This window comes from Tyto alba, unplaced genomic scaffold (assembly GCF_018691265.1).
Source record: "Tyto alba isolate M040663 unplaced genomic scaffold, T.alba_DEE_v4.0 Super-Scaffold_13, whole genome shotgun sequence".
Lineage (NCBI taxonomy): Eukaryota > Metazoa > Chordata > Aves > Strigiformes > Tytonidae > Tyto > Tyto alba.
In genome coordinates, this window is record NW_024881275.1 from 11,440,630 (window position 1) to 11,467,740 (window position 27,111).

Below are 27,111 nucleotides of genomic sequence, written 5' to 3' on the forward strand. Positions count from 1 at the left end.
TGGATAAAATAAAGATATTTAGTGACTTGTTTGTTCTGTGATGTGTGTTAACCATGGGTGAAAGTGTTTCACCACTGCACCATATTCCAGAAGTGACAGGCTCAGTACACACCTTCAAAGCTAAAAGATTAGAACATAAGCCATTGCTATGTTTGCTGAAGGACTGGTTTTGTTCATTTTCAAGAGGATGAAATGAGTTTGTTTACACTGTTTGTAAAAATAATAATTAAAAAAAAAATGGGCAAGACATTTCCGGGGATTTATTGACGATTCAAGCACAGTTCCACTAAGTATGCTTGATTAGCGATATCAGTACATAAAGTTTATAGATTCATAGAATTGTTTGGTTTGGAATTGACCATAATGGTCATGTAGTTCCAATCCTCCTGCCACAGGCAGGGACACCTTTCACTAGATCTGGTTGCTCAAAGCCCTGTCCAACCTGGCCTTGAACCCTTCCAGTGTTTAAAGTTAAATCTTTAAAGTTTTCACTCTTTAGGGCAAGGGTTTAAACTTGCCATTACAAGTTTGAGACGGAAGGTAAGCATGCAGAGAAACTGCTAGCAAATGTTTTATCCAGTCCTTGAACAGCACATAGCCTGGAAAGCTGACTGCATGGGGCTGCAAGCACAGCACCTATTACAACTCCTTAAAAGCAATAATGAAACTAGGAGTGTCTGCTAGAGAGCCTGGTATTGTGATAGCCATGATTGGAAGGTAGATAGCCCTTATGATTACGCCCCACTGATAAGCACAGCTCACAAAAGCCTAGAGAGCTATACTTAGTCACTTGCAACATCGAGACTATCTTACAATGAAGGTGATGCTGCAGAGCCAGCACACTACATGTCTACAGCTAAACATCAAAACCACTGCATTGTGGGGAATGCACCAGCTCTCCTAGCTTTGAACTGACAACAAGTACAGCATCAGGTTGCTTTGCTACTCCTAGCCACGACAACTGCCTGCTAAATTCCAGCAGAGATTTTGCATTTACTTCCAGACCGAGAGCAACCACCATGTATTTGGAAAGATCCAAGCAGCAGCATTTAGATACAATCTAGCTCTCCACTTGCTCTCTGGATGGCTCCAACTCTTCGGTTACTGCACATTACTCCCACCAAACCACACTGTGGATCCTATACAAGTTCTATGCCAGAAATCTCTTTCTAGGGTGAAGCTAGCAGCCTTAACACACTATCAGCTAAGCAGTAGCTCTAGTATACTATAAACAGCATGCTAATGTGATATTAGCTATGAAATGGTCTAGTTTCTAGAAAAGGAAGGCATAGACACATAAAGAAATCAAGCTCACCTCCTCTCTCCTTTGACCTGCTAGCTGTGTTAAGAGATAAGTGCATTGGTCCATGGACTAACATAATGAATGCTCACCAATGGAACAGTTGTGTTTGTAGATGAGGGACTACCAAGACATAGATATCCACTGCAGATTTGTGCTTTACTCAGCTACACCTCTGAGTAATACCAGCTTATTTAATATGCTAGAGTGCCACGCTATAAATAAAACTGAGACTTCATATGAATTATTTTCAACTGTTTTGAATAAGACACTGAACAGCATTATGCTAGAACAAGATAATTCACACATGTAGACAGCCCTCAGCCAATGGTGCTGATTGCTTTGGTCTGTTAACAGGGCAGCTATACCTCAGCTGAAGAAGGTCTCCTTGCAGGAGATGACCTGAAAATAAGTTAAAAAAAGTAATGGTTTAGCAGTAGGGAGAGCTTTTGTGAACTGGCTGTCACTGGGCAAAGGCCTCTTAAGAGGTCAGACAGTGAGTGAATGAGAGTAATCACACTACAGCGTCTTATCCTGCAACATGAAAATGAAGGTAAAGTCTCCCATCTGTTAGCACTGGGAACCTTATTAACCAGTATTCTGCTAACAGTTAAGGAAAACTATATAGGTAATATTTAGCCTAGAAGTAGCAAGGCAGGATAAGTCCCAGCGCACAAACTACATTAGTTATTGCTCATCTCTAGCAAACTGCTCCTGCTGCCTTTACATCACAAGCAGATTTGCAAAGTTTTCCATATATCAGGTTTTGTTCCTCAGAGGGAGGCAAATGAAAATACATCATAGTCCTCAGCATTTCAATGTTTGCTATACAGGCTGTCAAATCTAGACAGCAAATAAGCTTTTCAAAGACTACTTGGACAGAATATAAGGGCCCTTCAAGGTTTTAACAACACTTCACTAATGCTGAAAGAATTTGGATCTCAGATCAAACTGTTCATTAGCTTAGCACAAGTTATTTTTTCCAGACTGCATACGAAAAGGAAGAGGGTCTTGCCACTGTCCAGGGATGGCAAGCAAAATGTCTGGTTTTGACACACTTGCATTCTTCCTGCTTTCTTCGTAGGATCCATAAATCTCATCTTGCAAGTACACATCTTTCTCCCAAAGGAAGCTGAGAAACTTATGTGGCAGATCATAACCTCCCCAAAATAATGGGCAAGACATTTTCAGGGATTTATTGGAAAACTCCAGCACAGTTCCACTAAGTCAGCACTGCAGTATTCTAGGCTCAGCTTTACTTGCTGGAAAGCAGGCAGGGTTACAGACACTTTCACCTCTGTTGTTGGAATAGTTTTGACTTGAGGCAATATTAAGGCAATTACCAAGTCTTGATCTTGTGTAAGATTCTTGTCTTTCTTGAAAGGAGTTAGCAGCCAAACCTAAAGCTAGCCTGTGATGACTATGTGAAAGTATTTTTGTACTCTAGTTCTAGTCCCTCACTCACTATGCCTGATTGTGGATTCCCTTTCGTGTAACCATTTAAATTTGGGGCAAAATCTTCAACTAGAAAAAGAGAAGAATGGCAGAGGGGGGAAGGGAACAAGGTTAGCAATTCATAGTTTCGTTTGCCTCATATAGCTTAGCCTGTTTGAAAAAGAGATCATAGCACTTGCACCTGCTCCTCTCCAGGGATCAAGCTGTTTCATGTGCTCAGGTAACCTACCCAGTACATGCACTGGAAGCAGGAGGAGAAGGACAGGAAAAAACATGGAGACTGTCACATCAGTATTGATTGGTTTGAAAGCCTCTTTCTTCAAGCCTGCAGAGCAACTGCATGACTCTGAGGAACGGCACACAGCTGTTCAGGCCTCTGTGGGAAAAGGCACAGAAGGCAGCCTTGCTGTCCTAGAAAGTACAGTGACAGTGAAATTAAAAGTACTCTTACTTATGTTTCCCTCAGGAGAAATGACTACATAAGGGTAAGCTTAATTTTCTTCCTTGCTCCTCAAACATCTGCTTGATAAAATCCCTCTAGAGTACACATCGGTATCTGAAGAGGTGTATCATCAAGAACACCTGAGACAACATTTCAATAATCACAGCCAAGACAGATTAAATTCCAACACAAGTTTCACCCACCTTTTTGATTTCACTAGCCTCCCCGTGTAAGAAAACTGCTTTTAGAAAGAAGAAAATAGGGTATGGAAGAGTCAAGAGAACCAGGTCTGAAGCACTGACTTTGTTATTCTGGGGATTCCCATTATGTTCTTTCAATGCATTCACCCAGAAGAGAGGCTGGGGAATGGCACCTGTCTCTTACTGGGAAGCTATAAATGCAGGGGCACATGCAGGACCAAGTAAACTCTAAGCTTTCTTCCCAACTTCCCTGCAAACCATTGTTTTGGACTCTTCCTCAGCCACCACCACCTGCTGACAAAGTTATCAGTACATGAGAAGTCTGGGGTATACCGCAAGACTTCTGTTTTGCTGTTACAATGAAGGGCCTTTCTAAAGAGAAAAAAAAAAAAAAAAAAACACAACACAACATAAAAACAAGACCATGGTCAGGTTACATTCTTCCCTAACAGTGGTATAGTCAGTCACAGGCACAAGCATGCATTTCAGCACTAGCAATTACATTCCCCTCTTCCATCTACTGATGCTGCTTTTTACAGCAAGGAAGTCTTCAGCATAACTCATTCTAGGACCAATGTCCACCTAAACCTTTGAGGTTCCAGTAGCATTTTCAGTGGTGAAAGCAGCCATCCCTGCCTCCATATCCAGAGCCACCACAGAGACACTTTCAGTCCCTGAAAGCTCTCAAACCCCCTCATGCAAGACTGCAAGGCAGGTGATGAGAAAGTATGGCCTTACACTGGTGACAGGACCAAGGTCTACTATAGGACTTTGACCTACAACATGGAGGTGCAAGTATCACTCATCCTCATCACTGTCTAGGAATTATTCCTGTGCAACTTTTTTGCCATGTTTAATTACTGCTTTCAGCTACAATGGCTGATTGGGCAATTAGCTTGGCATCAAAAGAGGCCTTGTTCATATGACAAGAATGAATCAGGCCATTAATAGTGTTAGTCTTCCAAACAGTCTTTTTTTAAACAATGGTAGATAGTGCTAGAGGTGCTGATCCTAGAGGTTAGACAGAAGTTTACAAGAATAATAAGCCTGAAGAAGTAAGGCTTTAATGATGACTGATAAGAATAAATTATGCACTGTTTCACAATAGTATTGTAAGGCTATGAACTAGCAGATTTATGTGCTACAGTGAGATCCCAAATAAAGCAAGTATTAACAGACTGGTAGGTAGATATGCAAAATCACCAGTACAGGGTGAGGGGGTTTTAAATTTAAAAAAAGACACTGCTGGGTAATACATCTGATCTAAATATAGTAAATACCTTATCCACATTCCAGAATTCTGATTTAAGATGGAAGGGAACCCTTGTATGAACACAGGTTTCCAAGCAGAGGAACATTACTAGGGTGTCACTGCATTTATCTTGACAGAATACTTGGCTTGTAATTTAATGGGGAAACAACTTTAGCCAATTTTAGCCATTTGCCTGTGGAAAGTTGCATCTCATTTTGTGCTTCCTATTTGTTCTGGTCATGTAATAGCTGAAGGCTAAGTTGTTCCAAGTAGAAAAGTTTCTTACAATACTTCTTAGCATTTTCTAGTAGGTAAAATACAGCATTTCTTGCAAGATTAAGACACTTAGAGCAACAAAGAATGACAGGCCTAAGTTAAGTGTGCAGTAAGAGGTAGCTGCTCTTTTAGAGAAGCCACACTTTCTCCTGTGCAGTCTGAAAGTAGAATTTTAGAATAGACATTCTGACAAAGAAAAAGAAAAGTGGTATGTAAAGGCTTCCTTATCTCAAAGGAAAATATTCTCTCCAGTATATAGTGCCATTCAAGTAGGCCAGAGGAATGTTAATCTTTTTGGACAAGTAGATCAAGTATATTCCTACTGAAGTTACTGAACACTTTTTGCTGTAGTTAACTATAAGTGCCCAAAACAGATGTCAACATCACCTAGGAGCTGCTGCTAGTGAGAATGAGCTAGTTAACAGAAATCAACATTCCAGTCCTGAGTGCAGTGGACTTTTCTGATCACTTTCCTTATTAGTGTAATTAGATTGCATCAATGACTGAACTACAACACATGCTGAAAAAAAAATCTCTAGCATATTTCTTTTGGTAGGCAACAGCATTCTTAGGCTACTTAAGTTTTAGCAGCAGCTATACAGCCTTCTGTACCAACAACTGCATGGAAGCTAGTTTACAGTTGAGGATCAGGATTATGATTTAGGTAAGTGGCTGATAGAGGAAGTGTGGTAAACACTTAAAGGAACAAGCTCGAAGCATTTCAGAAAACGATAGGCACAAATGTGAGATGATTAACAGTGAATCAACAAGGCACATTCCCCTTCAGGGGAGGTAACTCACACCAGATTGGTGTCAGATTACTTTATATGAACAAACTTTCAAGTTAATGAAAGAAACTGGCTTTGCAAGTTTATAAACAGTTCTATTTAAGAGTCAGAGACAAAAATCTAAACTGACACATTAAAAGTTTTGCATAGTTTCATATACTGAAGTAGTAACAGTTCTGCTAAGAGAAGTCACACCTTCAACACATTCACAAGGAAAGACATTAAGTTCTTGTCCTTAAGGAAATACGAGGCAAGGCACAGACATCCAGAACATGTCCTAAACAAACTTCCCAGAGAAAAAAGTAGTAAGAAAGGAGAATGTTGCTTTGTACCTTTGTCGTAACCCTGTATGTGATATACGTTTCCATTGTGCACACATGTTTTTTGGGATCATCAACAGTAACAAAGAGGTCTCTGGTTTCCCCATCCAAGTCATCATCCAGCTGCAGTCTGTTGAGAAGGGATGAGGAGGAAGCTGGGCTAGAAGTGTCCACAGGTGTGCCATTGGGTAGACTGAGATCCTGTATTGGAGATGAAAAAACAGCAAGTTTTTAATAAGTGAACGGGTTCACTGTAAAGCACAGTATTCTTGAAGATGCCACTGACAAGCTTCACTGATATATTAAAGGGGCTATTTCAGCAATTCCAAGGATCACCTTTTTCCAGGACACCTGGGCAATCCTCTGAGGTTTGGGCTTCGAATATTAGGTTGTTTTACTGTTCCATAAATTGAAAAGAAAGCACATTACCACCATACCTCCCCTTAGTATGGTGCAACCTGGTTTCTCTTCATGATGAAGTAGAAATATTGCTGAACTAACTTAGACTCTGAAAACAAAACAGCCAGGCAAATCAAGAGACCTACTTACAAGACAGGCTTCAAGCAAAGTGGCAACCTTTCAGTTGACTGGAATGCAGTCAGCCTTCGCCTCTGGAGACTCCTATAGTAGAGGAGGATGGGCAAACTTCTATCAGAGTCTTCCCACCCAGTCCTTTAACTTCCAAACACACTGACAGAAGTCAGAGACTGAACTGCCATTAACTGCACTACAGGACAATCACAGATCATACATTTCAACACCAGCATCTATACACACCTCCCTTTTGGAGTCATGAGGCTAATGAAAACACTGTGTTTTACTTGGAGGGGCCAAGAATATCATCCAGTGCCTAGGAAAGACAGATACTAAAAGAACCAGCAAGTAGCTATCTTAGGAAGAGACACACAAGGATTTGGAAAGTTTGTCCCTTGAACCTGACTCAGCAGTAGGAAAAACAAACAAACAAAAACCAACCAAACAAACAAACAAAAACACCTTTATAGTCAACTTGGTACATTCCCACACCTTTGAGTCCCACACTTTGATACAGACCAACTATTCCATACAACTACTGGTTACTCCACTTTGAATAAATATCACAGGAACTTCACATGCGTTCACTGCTCTGGTTTTGTAGCAGAGGCAGCTGACAGCATATAAGAAGTTGTACAGTATATAGGAACATCTGACAATAGTATCAGAAAGTCCCAAAGATCCATGGCTCTTCTTTTCCAAGAGAGGAGAGGTTTTTGTTTGTTTTAACTAGTAGCACAAGAATAGATTTATCCAGAGTGTTTCACTTCTAAGGATAAAGGCTCCTCTGGTTGATAGACAGAGAAACATCACTACAGCTAAGCAGCACATTAACTATAAGAGTTTTAGTTTTAGAATTACTACTTAGCCCCAGCTTCACACAGCCTTTAAGTGGCAGAATGAAACATACAATCTTAGCAAAGCAATCCTGTTTGGGTCAGATCCTCTTTGTCCATCAGTGTTCCTTATGCAATTGTGGTTTATGTTCCAGCTGGACAAGCATAGTCACTGTCTTCAAAAGACATCCTCCTTTGTTCAAGGGTTCAGAATTACAGGTGAGAACCTCAGGTTAAAGCAATTTACAAAGGTCTGCCTTTGACAATGTCTAAGAAAAGGGCTAAGTTCCTACTAGTCTTTGTCACAAACCCATCATGGAAGTACTGGGATTTTACAGACAGACCTCCACCAGTTGCAGTCCTGCAGGACTGTTGGTAGTAATGCTCTTCACCTTAAGGACTGCCTTATGAAATAAGGAGAATAATGCTTTAGCCTGGACATTTGGGAAAGGGGGCGATCTAAACTACTGTCTAATAACAGAGAGGTTAGATGCATTCTTCCAGCTAATGCTCTGAAGTGGTTGCCAAAGATGGGATATTTCAGATTTAACTGGCAAGTGAGCAAGATATGGAAGGTCAGCACTCAAATGCTCTTGCAAGAGGAGGGCAAAAGAGCAGGATGAGCATGGCACAGCTTACCAGCTCATACATGAGGTAGACAGCTTGAACTACACTAGCATCTGGCTCAAACTCAACATAGCAGGAGCATGTACAACAGGAAGAAGCAATGCTGCAATAACTCAGCAGACAAGGAGTTCTGTTGGGAGTTACACAAACAGAATAAGCAGCAAAGAGCCTAAGATTAGCAACAGACAGAAGATGGCTTCAGAAAATCTGCGGTTCAGCTAGACAGGAGAATTTGGCTGAGCAGAGTAAAAAGAAAGCAAACCCTAGGACACCACAGTAGCTATAGACAAATCTGTTCCTGTTCCCAAAACGAAAAGACAGATCTTCATTGCCCATGTGCAAGAAGCATTAGTATAAGACAAGTTGTACCAGAACTGCAGCCAGTCAAATTCTAAGCTTCCAGTATAGAAATGAATTAACTTGCAGAAACAGATTAAGCCTGGTTGCACAGGAGATCTCAAAAGCTTGTAAAAAACCCTTCCAAAAGAAAGCTTAAAGAATATGATGGAATTTGCTTAAAATATGAAAACTCTGTATCAAGGTGTCAGAGCAATTGGAAGAAGGAACAAAGATGGAGCTTGCAGCCACCTGGACGAAACTGGCAACTTTCCTCACCAATTATTTTGGGAAATAGTATCATACTAGCATGTCCTGCACTTCTTAAGCAGTGCAGAGATTTGTGAAGGTTGGAATAACACTTCCATCTACTTGAGTGTGTTCCTGTAATCATGTGTCCCGTCTAATGTCTCAGGTCTTAAAATAAACGTTGTGATAGTTTTACCTGATCTCAGCCTTGGATGAAACACAGCAGATCTAGATCAAGTAAAGCTTCTAGACCAACTCTGGTTAGGAGCAGAAGGGCTGCTAGCTTTTGGGAAAGGACAGAAGAGGTGTACATTTTAAGTACTACTGTGCTACACTGCCTCATCTGCGATGGTAGAACCCTCCCCTGGCAGTCACAGCTGGCATCATGCCTTGCTACTTGGCTAGTTTTCAGTAGTTGAAGGCCAAATTAGAAGCTATTTGTCCTTCTTAATGGATAGAGTCTCCTAGCTAACTGCACAACGAACAATGCTTATGACTGCTGAACCTTCATTTAACACTAGGCAGGATCACTTTGCTGAAGTGTTATGCTATTGCTAGAAGGAGGTAGGCTTTGAAGTGTCACAACAGATGGCCTAGCAATCTAAGTTGTCTCAGGCTGTAATCCTTTCAGCAAAGCACCTCATCATCATGTTAATTGGTACTAGCTTTCTTCCATGGCACTTGGGGAATCAAGACTGCAACATCTGTTCTAGTCTGCTTTTACCACAGAAAGAGAAGTATGCCCTGTAGAGCCTACCAGGAAAGATCTACAGCCATCTGCATTTCTACCTGTCAATGTAATTAGCATACCCACAAGCATTTTAAATTAATTAATCGTTTTATATAACAAAGAGTCTGACTTCAATGCCGGGGGCTCATGCACCAGTTTCACCTTTAGTGCACCAAGTAGCTGCTCATCCACTGTTTTAGGTACCTACCTGAATTATCAGACATCAATGCAGTCCAAGTCCCAGCAGGTATCTACTGTTTACAAAGCTCTTCACAGAAAAAAAAGTCTGTTCATCACCTGTTACTCACAGTACAGTCAGCATGCCACGAATTTGAGTAGTCCCACAGCAGGGAAGAAGGGGAGGCTGCTTCTCGCAGCCAGAAGTTGGAATGGAGGACAGGTTCTGTCAAGACATTCTTCAAGTCTTAGAGAGTATCCATGAAGACCTTCCTCAAGTTTCAAAGCTTTTTCTAAAGTAAAGAGCAAAGATCCTTAGCCTTGCTCCCTTACCACCTCAGGACAGTCTTTGTCACCTGATGAAGCAGGTCAGGTGAAGGTCTAGCAAGGCCAGGATCACAACCTATAGCAGAAATAGTACAACATTCAGACCTTCAGGTTCATGATTTACTGGCTAACCATTAGGCTTTTGTGCACGGCTATACAACCACCTACAGGCAGACTCTGCACATTCCCATGAAGTTTGTAGGATTCCTCAAGACACACAGATTTATGGGTACATGAGTTCAGATAACTCTAGCAGCACAAGTTTGGCATCCTACAGTGGAGGGCAAGTAGGAACTGACTGTGCTGGAAATGCATGAGCCCTGCCAACTATGCAGGCTGCTATCTGGTAAGGAAGCAGCTTCACATTCTTTTGTTGCATTATTCAGTCCAAACACCTTAACTAGTTAGCCTGTTCAGAAACAGATACTAAATCTATCAAGAAGTTAACTTCATCCAAGTTTAAATTTCAGCTAAATCTTATAACCTTGAAGTCTGCATGTGAGATGCAAAATGAGTTGGGAAGTTTCCAGCTGATGTCATCTCCCTCCTTCATTCTCCCAGGAGATTTTCCAAGACTTGGGATCTACAGAGCAGCTTGGACCCACGTAAAGTAAAACCTCAGGATCTTGGTATTCAGTCTTCTGGATGGCAGCCTAACCCAATGGAGTAGTACACACCAGAGAAAGCATCTAGGACTCAACCCTCAAAGGCTAAAAAAGGGTCTAGAATTCTGTAGATATTGGCTCATTGTCAAGTGAAGATCATGCAGTCTCCTGCTGAGTTAAGTGCAGCTAGCCAGTAGTGCAGCTTCGACAAACTGTATGTTAAGTTTTCACCTATCCTGCCTTAGTGAGTATACTATCTTAACCAGATAACAAAGCTATCAAAGCTGTAGTCCATGGAAGTGGAAGAGGGGGTTCAGCTAGGTCTTCCAAGCACAGATAAGTTCATCTCTGGAAGGGGTTAGCCTGAAACCATCTGACCTTTCAAGCACATTGCTCTCATTCAACAAGTATGAGATGACAGGAAGAGACATTTAGAAGTGTTGCTGTTTAGAGGCAAGTGGTGCACTTAACCCCAAATATCCCTGCCTAACTCTGGGACATTACAGCAGGCCTGTTCCACTCTTTGAATTTCGGAAGCAAAGCAGTGAAGCTCTGAGTGGTGTACCTTCCTCCTGTTTCAAGGCATTTCATTGCTTTTTGTCATTGTTTCTGTGACAGAGAGACACAACCACAGATACAGTCATGTTGAGGGGACAACAATTCTACACAATGATTGCAGATGGTTTCTGGAATAGTCATACCTTCAGTACACAATAAGCCACAGCAGAATTGTTGCTGGTGACTGGAAAACTAGAATGGTTTAGATGTAAATATTCCCAAGAAAACTATAAAAGCTTGCATTAACTTGGCTTTCACAGACCTGTTCATAGCACTACTTGTCTCATCCCAGCAAATTTTGAAAGCAGGTATGTTTTGCTTAGAGTTCTCTGCCACTGACCTGTACAAGTCAACTCTGCATAGAAGGGAAAGCAACTTTCTGACCTCCGGTCCATCTAGAACAGTTCATCTGTCACTGACAGCATAGTATAAGATCTCACTGAGCATCTGTATAGTGAAATCTCAATCTGTACAACACTATTACACAATACCAGCTGCAAGACAAATACCTAAACTTCTCTTCAGATAGCAAAGAAGGGAAGAGAAGGCATTTGCTTCCCCTTGATATATGTTCAGTTTCATACTCTACCAGGCAACAGCATGATACTTTGCTTATTACAGGTCACCTTTGTTTCCCCAGACATATTTATGGTAAATATGAGATACTGCATGTTCTCTCCTCTTGCAGTTGTCATTGGGCAACTGCTCTAACGCAAGAGTGACCAAAGTGGGGACCCAGGCTGCAGAGAAGGGAGAATGCTCTAGACACAGTAGGGATGGGGGGATAACAAGGCAGTCTTGCTCTACATGGTTTAAACAAACCAAAACCCCACAGTTAAACTCCAAAAACCCTATTTGTTCCCAGTGGGAACTACCACATTTCTATATTGATCCACATACAAGACAGTGCTAAACTGTAGTTCGACCAGAACTGTGAGAATCAACTTCTAAGGCTGGACCTACCCTACTGGGAAAGCGTAAGTGCTTACATATACACCAGATCCTGACATCCTTCTCCAGTATTGGGAAGAAGAGTACAGTGTGTGTGGGTGTACTCACAAGGAACAAGATTATACCCTCAGAAAAGGTCAGTGTTTTCCACTATATTAATCATCTAGAATCAGACTGCAAGGTTGAGGCTATTTTAAGAGCAATACAGACTAAGCTCAAATCAGAAGCAATTCTTCTCACTCTTACCTGGAAATGTGTCAGTCAGCAGAGGAGGGACAGTGCTGGGTGTTGCAGGCAGATTTTTACTTCCTAGCCCTGGAGGGTATTGCAGCAAGTCTGTGGGCCCTGCAGTGTTGGGCAGAAAGCCCCTAAGTCTAGTGGGGCACGCATACCACACCTGGTCCAAGTCTCACCTCCACATTTCTAGCACTACCCTGGGTATTCTGCCCATCTAACCAAAAAGCCACTAGATAAAAACTGGATCAATCTGCTCTGAGGATATTTTAAACAGGTGTCAGAGTACAGCATGATGCCAAGTCATGGGTCTGATGACTTTGTTACGGAGTTCATCACTCAAACTAGTGTTTCTGCTCTGTAGGTCTGAGTTGCCTAGAAACAGACTCAGTATCCCTGAAAAAAATAAGAAATTTAGACACAGCAACTGATTGCAACAGCATGCAGTTTGGTACCACTCAAGGCCTGGGAGCATTCTTGCTTAGAAAGGTATCACACTCAGAATAGTGTTTCTTTGCACTGTGGCTGGACAAAGAAACACTGGAACAAGGTTCTCAGAGACACTACATAATTGATATGAGCACTTTCTAAGCCATTCATGCATGTCATGGGATTCCCACCTCTTCCCTGAGGCTAACAGCCAAGTTTTATAGGACGGATTATTTTACTTTGTGGTTTATCTTCCCATAAATCACAGTTAATCTAACCAGAGCAAGACTGTGGGCATAGAAGTGTTTCCTGCAAACAGCATTTACATCAAGACCAATAAGCCATCTCCTACCTCTGCTGTTGAAGTCTTCCAGGACTCAGCTACAATAAGGCTTTGGTTTCATGGAGGTAAAAGGGGGGTGTCACAAGAAGGTGTCAAGTACCATATTAGACCATCCATTCATACAGTCTGGCTATATGTCTGTCTTCTCACAGAGTCCTTAATAGGGTGGCCTCTTTTCCTAGCCTGGAAGGGGAACTGCACAATATCACACTAAAACTAAATTGTGGTTCAGGTTACACTCTAAAAGTGAGGGTTATGAGTGGCATCTCACAGATGTTTCACAGCAGTTAAGACAAGTCCTTCAATTTGAGTAACAATGTTACTGTGCTACTTTGTGCACAAAAGGCCAAAAGGCTTTGGGGGCCATCAGACAGGTGAAATGGGTTGTTATTTGGAGGAGACATTGATTAGGCAAAATGCAAAGGAATAAGACATACTTTTGTCTTATTAACTCTCACTAACCTGACATGTACTTCCCCATATCCTTTAAACAGGAAGGAAAGTGTGACAAGTAACTGGATGCTTGCCGTATCTTATAGCTCCCTTACTGTGTCAAGGTATTTTAAATGCAAAGATATATTCTAACACATCCACAGGATGAACTGTTCTCTTGGAAGAAACAGTCCCAGATCCAAGGCTAGCTTCTACATCTGTTTACAAAGCACTATAGCTCTCACAAAAATCTTTATCTATCCTCCTAAGCGAAAAGCCAGTCTGGCAACTGTCCAGCAAGATTAGTTCAGTCATGTTTAAACTGTAGAAAGTAACAGAAAAGTATCTGTGACCCAAAGGAAACCAAGAGAATTTAACATTTGGGCAGACTTGTATTTGCATCTTTCTTCCTCCTACTGTTCTCAGTAGAAAGCAATAGGCACCAACTCCACTCTAGATCCACTCAGAGATCTCCACAAATGGCAGAAGCTAGATGTCTTCAGAAACATTTAGAAGAATACAGACCTTTTGAGTCAAGTCTCCAGTTACTCTCCTCTAACTCTGTTAAGTTCCATGTCTATCTGCAAGAAGTTTGTTTCAAGAGTATTGTTTGTTAAAAGTCTTGAGTTATTAACAGATGGGTTCTGCAGCTGTATGCACAGGAACATCATAACCCATTTCAACATGCTAAAGAGCACCTTGTTAATGAACAAACCTAACACACCCATTGTTTTGTTTAAAGCTCCATTTTCAGGACCTGTGCTCTGACCTTCGAAACAGCAAAGCAGCAACCAGGATTCAGACCATGAGCAGGAAAACTTGAATCCAGAATATGACTAGTAGTCATTCCCAATCCAAGAAGCCAGATTTATATCTGATTACAGATGGAACAGTTTGTTAAGCTTGTCCAAACTAAACTGCTTTCTCCTAGAGACATATGGCTTTGTGTTAAAGCTCTGCAGACACATCATGCAGCAGTTTTTTTCCTGTTCACTTTCTAGAGGTACATTTAGCTGCATCAGTTATCTAGGTATCCAGTGACACTGAAGTTCCAATTTGGCTGGGATGTTTTTGAGAAAAAACAGTAATATTTTTGAAATGTGAACAGATGCAAAGGATTGGGGAGAGCAGAGAGAAAAAACAGGAAGGAAAGAGATAAGGGGCTGGAAAGCACTGTAGTATCCTGGTGAATATTTTGTTTAAACAAGGAAGAGTACAATTCCATATTGCACTATGATGTAGGTTTCCTCATTCTCACTGTTTTAGATGAGTTGCATTAGCATTTCCCCACACAAGATCACTGGACATTTCATGAGAGCAAGTCAGACTGACAAGACATCGCTGTGCAAGTAAAGGAGGCAGAGCTATTTAAAAGGGGAGAACTCATGCTTTTATCTCAAACCCTGGAAGAGCTGAAGGGTGTGCTCTTGGTGGAGCTCTCATAGTTTATGCAGGTGCAATTTAAGAGATAGCCCTCCATCATGTTTGCTGATAAACAAGATCCTTTCCAGCAGAAAGGCATTTGCTCCCAGAGGGGTAAAATAAAGTACATAACTGTTGGAAGAAAAAAAACACAACAAAACCAAAAAAAACAAACCAAACAAACAAACAAAAAAACAGAATCCACACAGTATGACCGCTTCACTCCCAGCTTTAAGGAGAGCAAGCGAGGAAAACGAGTCATCCAGAATTTCCTCACACTGTGGAAACTATCTATAGAGACTGATGGAGGGAATAAATAAGGCAAGAGATCTACAGATTAATTAATCTATAGAAACACCCTTTATTTATATGGCCTAGGCTCCTGACAGCCACTGTAGCACATACAGGTGTTTGGCACACATGGCTTCAAGTGAAGTATACTGATCCAGAAGCAAGCTACTCAGAACATTTAAAGTCAGCGTATAAATCCTGAAGAGGCCAAACTAATCACTGGCAATAAACAGTATTGATTAAAGTTTTCCAGGGATTTTCTTGGAGACAATCTAAAAACGCAGCTTCGTCTTGGCAGCATCCAAGATTTTCACTTACAATTAACCTTATACTAGCATCTAAAATCTACAGCAAAGGTGCCAGTTCTATCCAGTTAAGCATGAGTTTGAGTATTGTCTGGGGTAGTCTACCACTTACCATTCCAACATGTCAGCACTTTCACCACTGAGCTAGTCAAAAGTAGCTGTTGCGAACGCCACCTGCAGCACTGAGGGGGAAGAGGCTTCTCTGCCCTTGAGCAACACCTGCACTGCAGCATGTTCCTTTCAAGGAACACATCACATCATTCAAACTCACCAGAAAAGCAAGGCCAACTATGCAGACAGACTTTAAGGTGGGGGGGGGTTTATACCCTAAAAGGGCCTTCAGGAGGATAAAGCAAGTTCCATTCAAGCAGTGTGAGACAACATTTTCCCATGAGGACAGGGCATTGAACCAACATAGTAACAGCTTTTCTGGTAGATGTGACAGAGAAAAGCTTCACTCCTTGCTAGTGTTTTGGCTTTGAGAGGCCACTATCTACTCACAGATATGCAGCAATAGGGTGGTTTAAGAGAGCTTGTTTTTTAAGGCTTAAATTCAGCTTGAGGCTAGAGCACATACCAACAATAAGAACCAAGATTAAAGCACGTGCTTCAGTGCTGTAAGACATCCCATCACTAACAACACTACAGACCACTGCAACTGTTACTTCCCAAGACAGTCTAAGAGGTTGTCATCCTCACAGTTGGGTCTGCACTCCTTAATTTGAGGGTATCATCTAGAAGCAAGTAAAGCCAGTTGGTATTTACATTTTGCTAATTTTCCTGGAGAGTAGAGTACTACACATTTTCATGATGTCTTTGCTCTCACACTAGTGTAGTTCTCTTCAACCTAAGATACATAAAAACACAAATCTGAGTGCAGCAAAAGTCCATCTTTAGAGGTTAGAGACACCACCACCTTCACCTCCAGAGTAATAGCTTGCCTACTTCTTACTGCTTCATAAAAGAAGCAGTGTAGAAGCTCCAAATGTGGATGCAAGACAGTGATGTTCTCTAGAGGAATTTATGCCTTGAGGACCACTCTAAATACAGCTGTTGGCTGAGCTCTTTCCTTGCTTGTTGTATGAATTTTGGATTATTGTCTTTATTTTCAGAACAATTTCAGCTAATTCCACCAACCTATGCTTACCTAAATGCTTATTCAGATACTTCATGATTCTGTGAAGTAGTTGGTTAAGAATCAAGTTGTGGCATTATAACATCACCTACAGCTACAAGGCAACACCTCTTCCAAACCCTCCCAATTTAGAAAATAAAACATGTCCCATAAATTCATCTGGCAGTAAACCATTTAAGTTGGAATGCCACAGGGATTGCTAACTCATAAAAAGAGCTGCAGTTCACTGGATTTGTCTTCCATCTTCAGTTGGTCATTGCAGTATTGGTAATAGCTAATGTGCAGACAGTTATTGCCTGTAGTAACTGGAATAGAAACGGGTTCCCCACAGTTTTTCAATAATTTACTACGAGTAAATTCTTACTAAGAGTAAATTCACTCAGCTTTTACCATAGAGTTGCAGCTGCCACCATGTCCAAGGTGGAGTTTAGCGCTTTCTGCCCCATTTCATCCTAGTGATGGGTATAGTTTTCCCCAGCCACAAGAGCTTGGAGTCACAGCTGCACTGCAACCTCTGCCCAGGCAGTCAAGTCAGTCACAACATAAAAAGCCAACACAGCTCAGCATTTAAGATCTTGCTTGAGGTCAGCAAAGAACAAGCCTTGGTGAAGTTACTTCTGAGAAATACACAAGATCAAATGCCATTTTTAATAGGTTGTCTTCTGCAGACTGAAAGCACATAGAAGTTACAATCTCAAAGATGAAGTTTAGGTGTTGCAAGTAGATTTGCATGTAGCAGTGATGAGTTAAGTCTTACTACACCATAAGAGCTCCTGTCTTGTCTCCTGACCTACTTTACAGAAACCAGCCTCTCTACTCAGATAAGGAAGAGACTGGCTAGTGTGACAGCCAGATGATCTGTTTGAAATACCACAAGACTACTCCACAATGCTAGAAGACACCAGGACAGTAGTTTGCAAATTAATCTGGGAACTGATGTCTCCCAGATCACAGTGTGTCAGTTGGAAAGCCTCAGTCTTTATCCTCTATCCCTCCCATCATTAGTTGCAAAGACATGCTGCCTGAGGCTTATCACGAACCCGAGGCACCAAGAGGAGAATGATGTGCCCACACAGCTGTAAAAGGAGAGCTTCTTAACCGATCTGGTTATCCCCTTCTCCCCATGAAGGAGTTCAGAGAGCACTCAGCAACTCTGGTAGTTTTGAGGCGTTCCAGCACAGGCAGCCCAGAGGATTCTTTCCGACCACCAAGCATAATTTTTTCCACCATGGCAAACAAGTTACTGCCAAGACTCACCCTTCTGAAACCCGGCTGAAGAACTAAGTTCCTCTACATACGTTTTGAATATCTGTTTTCAATATTCTGTCTCATTAAGTATGAAGCAATCCTGTTGAAAAGGTTATAAAATCTATGCAACACCGAATTAAACCTCAAAGTATACCCCTCTCTCCATGAAGTTGAAATAAGAACCACAAAGTAACAATACTGTGATACAGTAGAAGCTATGTTTGGTTTTACCAGATGGAAAAATTAAAAGTAATGGTACTAAGACAGTTATGTTGATGCAAGTATTTGTCCCAAGTTAAGTGTTAGTTACCTTTCATCTTGCTCAAAAGAGATGGAATTGTCAATTCCAGAGAAACTCACTGTATTGGGAAGTTGTTGATCATAAAGAGACCACCAAGCACAATTTTACAACAGTACTGGAGCACCTACATTGTAAGATACCATTAAAGCACCCTTAAGAATAAAATCCTATTTCTACAAATGAAGGCAACTGTAAGCAAGCGCACCAATGCATTGTTGTATGTGCTTCTACGCCATCAAACCCCAGAGTGGCTACACGTAAAAAAGAGGCAGATACCATGGTATTAACCTATCCAACTGATATGAGTTTGAGAGATGAAATAGCTAAAGAAAGCAGTTCTAGTTACCACCATTGTGAAAGATGGGAAACAGAATTCAGCCAGCAGCTTTGTAGAGCACTGATGGCAAGCTGAAAGCCATGATAGGTTTAAATCAGTTCTTTTAACTAGGAGACGAGAAAAGAGCTGCCTAACGCACACATGCACACAGTACAACAGGGGAAGAGACAGCAGTTCCTTTAAACAAGACGATGACTAAGTTCATCCTCTGAGAGCTGATGGCCCACTTGAAGCATGTGGCAGACAACTGCTCGTACCTAAAAGCTTCCTGGCCTAAGAACCACGGATCAGTGATTTAACACACATCTGCTATGCAACAAAATCTCCCCATTCAGTGCAGTGACTGGGGGAAGAGAACCACAGGATTTCCCAAAAGCCAGAAGAAGAGCTTCCATAAATAGGTGAATTATGAAACAGCCAAGAGACCTTTCAACTGAACTAGCCATCCTACTGCCCTAGGTGGAAATCAACATTCCTGTGTCCTTCAAGCACTTCTTCTACAGACTATATTTACCAGAAGAAGCCTCATGTTTGTTCACAGGTCCTTATGGGTAACTTGAATCACAGTATTTGCTAGAGGGACAATACAGCAGAGGTTGTCCCTCAATCTAGAAGGTTTCTGAAGTGCATTGATGACAACTGCCTGACACAGGTGACTGATCAGCTGACATGGGGAGATGCTCTGCTGAGCTTTAGTCTTAGAAAGAAGAAAGAATTGGTCAGGGATGTGAAGGTAGGGGGCTGCCTCAGCCACAGTAGCCATTAGCTGGTGGAGTTCGGGATCCTAAGAGGAGAGAGCAAAGCAGAGGGCAGGATCACAATCCTAGACTTTCAGGAAGCAGACTTTGGCTTCTTCAGGGATCTGCTAGGAAGAAGGCACATGGCCCTGGAGAGGCATGCAGGAGAACTAGCTGATTTTCAAAGAACACCTCTTCAGCCCTAAAACTGGTCCATCCCAATGAGCAGAAAATCAAGCAAAGGTGGCTAGAGACCTGCATGCATGAACATGGAGATCCTGACTAAATCCAAGTATAAAAAGGAAGCATAAAAAAGGCAGCAGCAGTTACAGTTGACCCAGGAAGAATACAGAGACACTGTCTGAACATGCAGGGATGGGTTTAGTGAGATGGAGCCAAATCTGGCAAAGGATGAGAACAGCAACAAGAAAGGCTTCTACAGGTACATCAGCAGCAAAACAAAGAACATAGAAAATGCAGTCCTGATGGGGCAGAGGATCTGAAAACAAAGGACACAGATAAGGCCAAGTATGCAGTGCTTTCTTTGCCTCAGTCTCATTAAGATGACCAGCATTCAGGAATCCCAGGCCCCAAGCCCAGTGGGAAAGTCTGGAACAAGGCAAAATTTACCCTGACAACCAAGTCAGGGAGCATTTCAACAGACTCGACAGACATAAACCCATGATGAGATGGACCCTCAAGTGTTGAGGCAGCTGGATGATGCCACTGCAATACCATTTTCATTTATTTTATCCTTATTACTGTGATGAGGGGAGGTTTGAGATGAATGGAAGAAAACAAGTGTCACTCCTGTCTTCAAGGTGGCAGATACAGGGAACTACAGGCCAGTCAGCTTCACCTCAATACCTGTAAAGGTGATAAAGCAAATACTGGAAACAGTTTCCAAACACACGAAGGACATAGTGATAAGAGGCAGCATGGACTTAAAGGAAATCATGCTTAACCAACCCAACACCTGATATGAAGATATGACTGGTCTGGTATACAGGAGAGCTTTAATGTGTTCATCTCAACTTTAAGAGAGCTTTCAACATTGCCTCCCATAACATCCTCCTACACAAGCTGATGAGGTGCAAGCTAGGCAGATGTACAGCAACATAGACTGAAAACTGGCTGAACTGCTAGGCTCAAAAGGTTGTGACCCCACAAATTCCAGCTGGAGGGCAGTCATTAGTGGAATACACCAGCAGATAATATTAGGGCCACTACTGTTTAACACCTTCATTAATGACAGGACAGGGTGCATCCTCAGCCAGTGTGCTGAGGATACAGAACAGTGGACAGTGCTGGATATACCTGGTGGTTGTGCTATCATTCAGATGGACCTCAACAGGTTGGAGAAATGGGCTGACAGGTACCTCATGAAATTCAACATGAGGAAATGCAAAATCCTGTACCTGGCAGAAATAACCCCATGTAGCGGTATGTGCTGGGGGCTGGCTAACTGGCTGAAAAGCAGCTTGGCAGAAGGAGATAAAAAAAAAAAAAAATACACCACACACAATAGATCCCAATGGAAAAGTTGACCACGAGCCAACAATATGCCTCATGGCAAAGGCGGCCAACAATCTAGAAATCTAGAGAACACTCAGGGGATCTTACCAACATGGATAAATAACTAATGGGAGGGTGTACAGAAGGTGGTGAAAAATTCTCCTCAGTGGATCCAACAACAGAACAAGAGACAATGGGCCCAAACTTTAATATTGGAAGTTTCACTTAAACATGAGAAAGAAATTTTACTTTGTGGGTGACAAGATGGAAGAGCAGGTTGCCCAGAGAGATACTCAAAAACCAACTTCAGAGCATCCTTGACAGCCCGCTCTAGCTAACCCTGCTCTGAGCTGAGGGGTTGGACTAGAAGATATCCAGAGGTGCCTTCCAGCCTCAACTTAGGTGATGCTCCATTTTGTGTTCCTGTAGATTGGAAGTGAGATCAACTCATCCATACTGACATCGTTTCACAAGTTCAGCAACTTCAGTTCCTGACTTTCTGTAATCCTCCGTCTCTCCCAAGACTGAGAACTTACCTCCAGCTTGCTTTAAGAAAAATACACGATGCTAGTTTAACAGTTGTCATTTAGTTAGAGAAGGAAGAGGTTTGTAGAAGCCCAGGCTGATCTATTTTAAGATTTCAGATTATACTGCAAACTGGTTTCATCTGTGGGTGGATAAACTTAAGAGCAATAATTATAAACTAGCAACCAAGGAGGCTGGAAGTAGAGCTCCAGACTCTCAGTATATTTTTTTATTGGAGAGCTGCCAGGCTCCCTTCCAGAATGAGTGCTAAGTAACAGCACTCCAGCAAACACACCACATATTTATACTTGATCAGTTGCTAATATGGGCCTACTGGTTCACCAGGGTGGTAACAAAGAAGCAGATGAGCCATGGGTCACATGCAAGCAAATAGGTTTCAGACAGTAGTCAGAAGTTTGCAGTAGGAGTTTTAACATCCATCTCCACAAACTAGCAAATTCAAGCCATATATCCATTGCAAGCCTGGTATTTCACATCAGATCTGCTTGATATATCTGTAAAACAGCCTGGAAGCTCACTTCAGCTATCTAGTGTTAACAGAGACAAATACAAGGCATGTGCATCTTCAAAGAAAAAAAGCTGAACAGGTTATAGGTAACTGGCCATAGGTACAGCATCAGGTCATTAGAGATGTCTGAAAGAGGACAAGGGAGTCTGAGCCCTAGGACAGGTGGGATAGGAAAGCTTTTGGAGGGATAGACAAGAAACCAGTACTGGGAATTAGGACCCTATCAGATCGCTGCCAGTCTCAAGGCAGACCAGAGCAAACCATAGCAAAAACAGCCAACATCTCCCTGTTAGATACTCACACAACACAAATCTAGAGGGAATGCAAGGACCACAGGTAGAGAGGACAGCTGGAATAAGCCATACCGAACACTTTCTAATTCTGCACAGCCTGGCACTTCTAACACTTAGCAGCATGCTATTAAATCTGTACAGCCTCAGTGGGGCTGCATCCTGAGTCTGATCATACTCCCACAACCATGCGGGTACCATTACACAGAAGAGTACCATGGACTCCTCACCTCTGCTCCAAACCAAGTAACCCGTTAATAACGCCTTTTCTCCTCAGTGTCAAAGTGTTTGTCCTCATGCACAGAGCACATTCACTATTGAAAGTGACAAACTAGTGAACTGGATTCAAGCAGTCACATGCAAGCACTACTTCCTTTTTTAAAAAAAAAAAAAAAATTTAAGGAAAAAAAGGAGAGAAATCCATACTGACACTTCCCCATTTATCTTACCTCCTTCTGCAGAGGATCTGCTCTGAAAAGCAGATCTCAATTACCCTGCATGCCTTCCAAAAGCTCTAGAAAAGAACAAAAACTCAGTTTTACAGCTAACTCTGCAATGGACACTATCATGCATCCCAAAGGACTGTTTCTTCCTGCATGTTTCTCTCACCTGATGTCAAAAAAAAAAGGGGTGGGGGGTCAGTACTGATTAGCTTCAGCTTTAGCTGTCTCCTTATTTGATGGCTAGCAAGGATAAAGGAACAATAAGCTCACAAAAGCTGACAGTGGTCAGGTATCAGAACAAACAACATTTTATGCCATTAAACCTAAAGGGAACAGAAATATCTTTACAGAAACACCTGACCAATACAGAAGTGCTTCAGAGACCATCTACAACTCCAGTATTTCATGCTTGCTGCAAAATCACTGTGAAAGTCAAGTACTTAACCAGAAATGTCCATTTCATTTAAGAGGTTAGATGACACTCAGAAGTCAAGGTTACCTGGCTCCTAAAACAGCTCTCTCCTACAAGTAAGAATGAAGACTCTTTTTCAGACACAAGGAAAGCTCTGCAGCTCTCTTCATAAGACTCAGAAAACTTGAAACTAGTCCATTTAGAGGGCCTCACAACCAGGGAATCCATAGTAAACAGCACAGAAGGATTTCCTTCCCTTTCCTATGACCTACTCCTCCAGTAGCACTAGCCACTGTTCTTAAGCAGCAACCAAAGGTTTATGAGACTTTGAAGTTAGACAGGTTCTAAGCTACTAGATTATTCCCATGTTTGAATCAAAAAAAAAAAAAAAAAAAACAAAAAACAACAACAGGAGACACACAGGCAGTATTTCTGTCTGCCAGGTTCCTCTGACTCAGGAAAAACTAGCTTTTTCACTCAGCGTCTCCAAAAAAGCCAGGAAAGCATGCTTTAAAGAATGCAAAGCAGTGATGGTAGAGGCTTAGCCACTTCAGGCTGCACATCTGTGGCAGTGGAAACTGAAACATTGCTTTATGAGCAGACAACTTCCCTTACTTCTGCACTTTCTCCCCTCAGAGGATGTCAGCCTTATGGACTTTTGTCTTGCAACAATGTTTAGGAAGTATTTGCTCAAAGCAGGTAAGAAGAACACAAAAAAAGTAAGTTATCCAGTTCATGCTGATGGTTCAGCCATTGCCACTATCCCTCTGCCAGAGGGATATCCTAATACAGGCCTGGGTATGGATAGTGGTCTTTACATAAGCTTCCTGCTTCAAAGCAGCTCTCAGTCAGTAGACTTCAACCCAAACTTCTGCAGTGCCAATCTCCACCAGACTCTCCAGAAAAGCCAAGAGAGCAGATGAGCACAGCTCCTATTTAAGAATCAATAAGGAACAGCTGCTGAGCTTTAAACTCAAGTCAGACTTGAATACTGACTTCCCTTTGTTATCCAACTCTTGGAGCTATCCACACATTGTTAGTTGATTAGTGAGCCAGCCTCTCAAAATGACCACCAGCGATTAAGATCAGGAGGCATACTAACCACCTAAAAGGCAGTTTTACCTATTTGCCTCCACTTACCATACTCTCTAAACTACTCAAATACACAGTGCAAGAACTTTAAGTTTACTCTTGCCTTAAACTTATAAATATCAGTTTGTTCACTGAATTTTTTTCTGAGGCGGGAGAGAAATCAACTAATTTTTTTTCTTGTCAGTGCATCAGGTATTAAGTGGAAGAAGGGATATCCCTCATACAGCAGAGCTGTTGGATTCTGTCCATCAGAAGGATCAGACATTTGGCTTTTTCTGCTAATTCAGCTAGAAGGAAAAAAAAGAATGCTGCTCTCTTCCTATTGGAAATCCCTTTATTCTGCAAGGCTCATTACCCTAGTGTCACTTCCAGGTCAACCCCTGAGCTGCTCTTGACTCTAAAAATCACTTACCTCAGCCCCTTTCTGTTCTCCCCTTTAGAGTACAGTACATCTGCTCTGCCAAGTACCTAGAACAGGACAATACTACAGTTACTAGAAAATGGACTTCACCTGTGTTGCTGATAAAAAAACTGGGCAAGTATCTTCCTACTGACAAGAAGTTAGCTGACCACAGCCTGAGGCTAGAGAGGTATTTCTGTGTCTAGGTCATCAGGGATGCGGATATACTTCTCAGACATCTCAAAGCAGTAAAGTGGAAAGGAGCTTGCTTGCACTCCAAAAGCAAAAAACCTCTTTAATACAGTTGAAGAAAGAAGTTATGGGGTATGAGCTATTCCTCAGAACAGAGCTCCTCAGCAGCTACACGGCAGTATGAATAGACAGTGTTAACAGAGTACAGTACCAGCACTGCACTCCTGTGCTGTGAGAAGACCCATGAAGGCAGTTGCCAACTCCTAATGCTACTGGTTGGTCAAACAGCAACCTAGTTAAATGAGTATATCCAATGTATCATAGACAAAACTCTCCATAATTTCTACTCCCACCATACTCACATAACTCCTTCTCTCAGAAGGCCATCAACTCTTCAACAAATTTCTCAGATGAAGGCATGTTCCCAGAGTGAAGGTAAGCCAGGCATCTCACTTGAGCAACAGTAGGCAAATGCTCAAGAAGAGGGTTCCTTACATCGTCAGGAACAAGTGCTGAGTCTGTACAGCACTGTTACAGGGCAGCAGAAGGTGACACATGGAAGAAGCCAGACTACTTTGACTCATTCCCCTAGTGCATGGGAGCATACCAGACCAGATACTGCTGGCACCCCCAAGGCCTTTGGAGGCTAGCAGATCTGTCCTGCCCAGAAGCAGATCCATGCTCCCTATAACTATACAGCTACAGCAAGCATCTCTTGCTACCAGCAGCTCTGTAACACCTTGTACGCACACCAGCTGGCCCATACCTGCTTATTATAAAGTCTCAAATCAATCTCGCCCCTTGTAACCCTTGCTCCCAGGAAATGCTACCTTAACACATTTCAGGAAGTCTGCCCATAGAAATACTAAGTCCTTACAAGAGTACTTAACATATCAGGAGCGCTGTGCTGCCACTTTTGTGTTCACATTCAGGAATTATCACATCCAAGGCTCACACACAAGCAAGGCACTTCACAAAGCCTGCTAGTATCCTGTGTACACATGCCAGAGCTAGGGAAGAGAAAGCAGGCACAGATACTCCTACAACAGCATCATTTCCATATTACACTGCTGTAAAGAAGCAAGCAGGAGCTCAGCTCTGGAGAGGATAATCACAGACAAGGTAATGGCAAGCTCGGTGGTAAAGGAACAACAGCAGCTCCAAGCCTTCCCTGTGAGGGCTACAGGAAGGAGACAGCGAGGGAGTCGCAGCAATTCCTAAAGCATTCAGACCCATCCGTAGAGGGTATGAGACACAGGAAGACAGGATCAGTAAATCTTGCCTCTCGCACCCACTCCAGTGAGAATGGGAGCACCGGAGTCCCAGCTGCTCCCTCGCAGAGAGGGAGATGATGCCTGCAACCCCCACACCGGGTGCCTTCTCCCGCTCGGGCAGTCCCGGGCTCTTGTAATGGATGTCAGCAGCGCCCAGGGCTTCATTTCCCCGCGGGGAGCCAGGGAGGCAGCCAGGGAAGGGGACGTGGCGAGGAAGCACACACACACAGAGCCTATCTCCCTCCTCTCTATGCTCCCCTTCAAAAGCAGAGACACCACCACCCCAAAATGCCGCCCTCCTCCCCCCCCCCTTCCCCGAGCCGTACCTTGTCGGCGATGCTGCGGGGCAGGAGTAGGTCGGGGCTGGGGGTGAGCGCCGGCCCCATCTCCTCGCTGCTGGACGTGGCCAGGGGATGCGGCATCTCCCGCAGCGACTTGGGCCCGGAGGACGCGAGAGACTTGGGGGCGCCCGCCGCGCCGCCCGACATCGCGGCGGGGCCGAGCAGCGGCCGAGGAAAGGCGGGAGCGAAGGGAGCGGAGGCCGCGCCGCCTCGGCGGGGAGCTGCGGGGCCGCGGCCGGAGCCTGCCCGCCACCACCACCGCGCTACGAGGAGGCGGCGGCGGCGGAGGAGCAGGAGGAGGCGGAGGAGGAGGAGGAGCGAGAGCAGCGCCTACCCGCGCTACCGCCGCCCGCCCGCCCTTTCACCAAGCACCATCCGCGCCACCTGCCCGCCCCGCCCGGCGACGGCCACCGGGCCGCCCCGCTCGCTCGCCCACCCCCGGCCCCGGGCGACGAGCGGAAGGCGCGGGGCCGCCCCGGCGCGGCGGCAGCGGGCGGGGCTGCGGCGGGAGCAGGCCTCGCCCCCGGCGGGGCGGGGCGGGGGCGGCCGGTGCCAGCCACCGCCCGGGCGGGCGGCGGCAGCGGGGCCCCGCGGAGCACCCACTCCCCCGCCCACACCACCCACCTCCCCGGGGTTCCCGCGAAGCCCCCGGGCGCTGCCGCCCCCCCCGGGAGCCGCAGCCTTGCCATCGGGCGGTGACCTCCCGGCTGCAGCGCTGGCGCCGGTGTCGAACAGCGGTTAAAAGCCGGAGGAGCAAACCTTCGGCTTTCGCAGGCTCAGCTCGCCGACTTCAAAGCAGTCACGCGTTTGAAGGGAAACTCTGAAAAAAAAACCGCAGGTCTCCCTGCAGGACGAGAGCCCGTGTCGGTCGCGATATGGGTATAAAGGTGGCTAAAATGGCAGTCGGGCTCGGAGGCGCCT

At 43.5% G+C, this 27,111-nt stretch overlaps 1 protein-coding gene across 1 annotated transcript in view; it reads right to left on the bottom strand.

Annotated features, from left to right (window-relative positions):
• SNX30 (sorting nexin family member 30) overlaps positions 1–26,566 on the bottom strand; it is a 49,983-nt gene extending 23,417 nt beyond the window's left edge. The window contains exons 1-2 of the mRNA XM_032981575.2: positions 26,176–26,566; positions 6,046–6,234 (exon numbers count right to left, since the gene is read on the bottom strand). Coding sequence (XP_032837466.2) covers positions 6,046–6,234; positions 26,176–26,337 — 351 coding nt within the window. The 5' untranslated portion in view covers positions 26,338–26,566. The remainder of the gene's footprint in view (positions 1–6,045; positions 6,235–26,175) is intronic.
• Between the last annotated feature and the right edge of the window lie 545 nt (positions 26,567–27,111).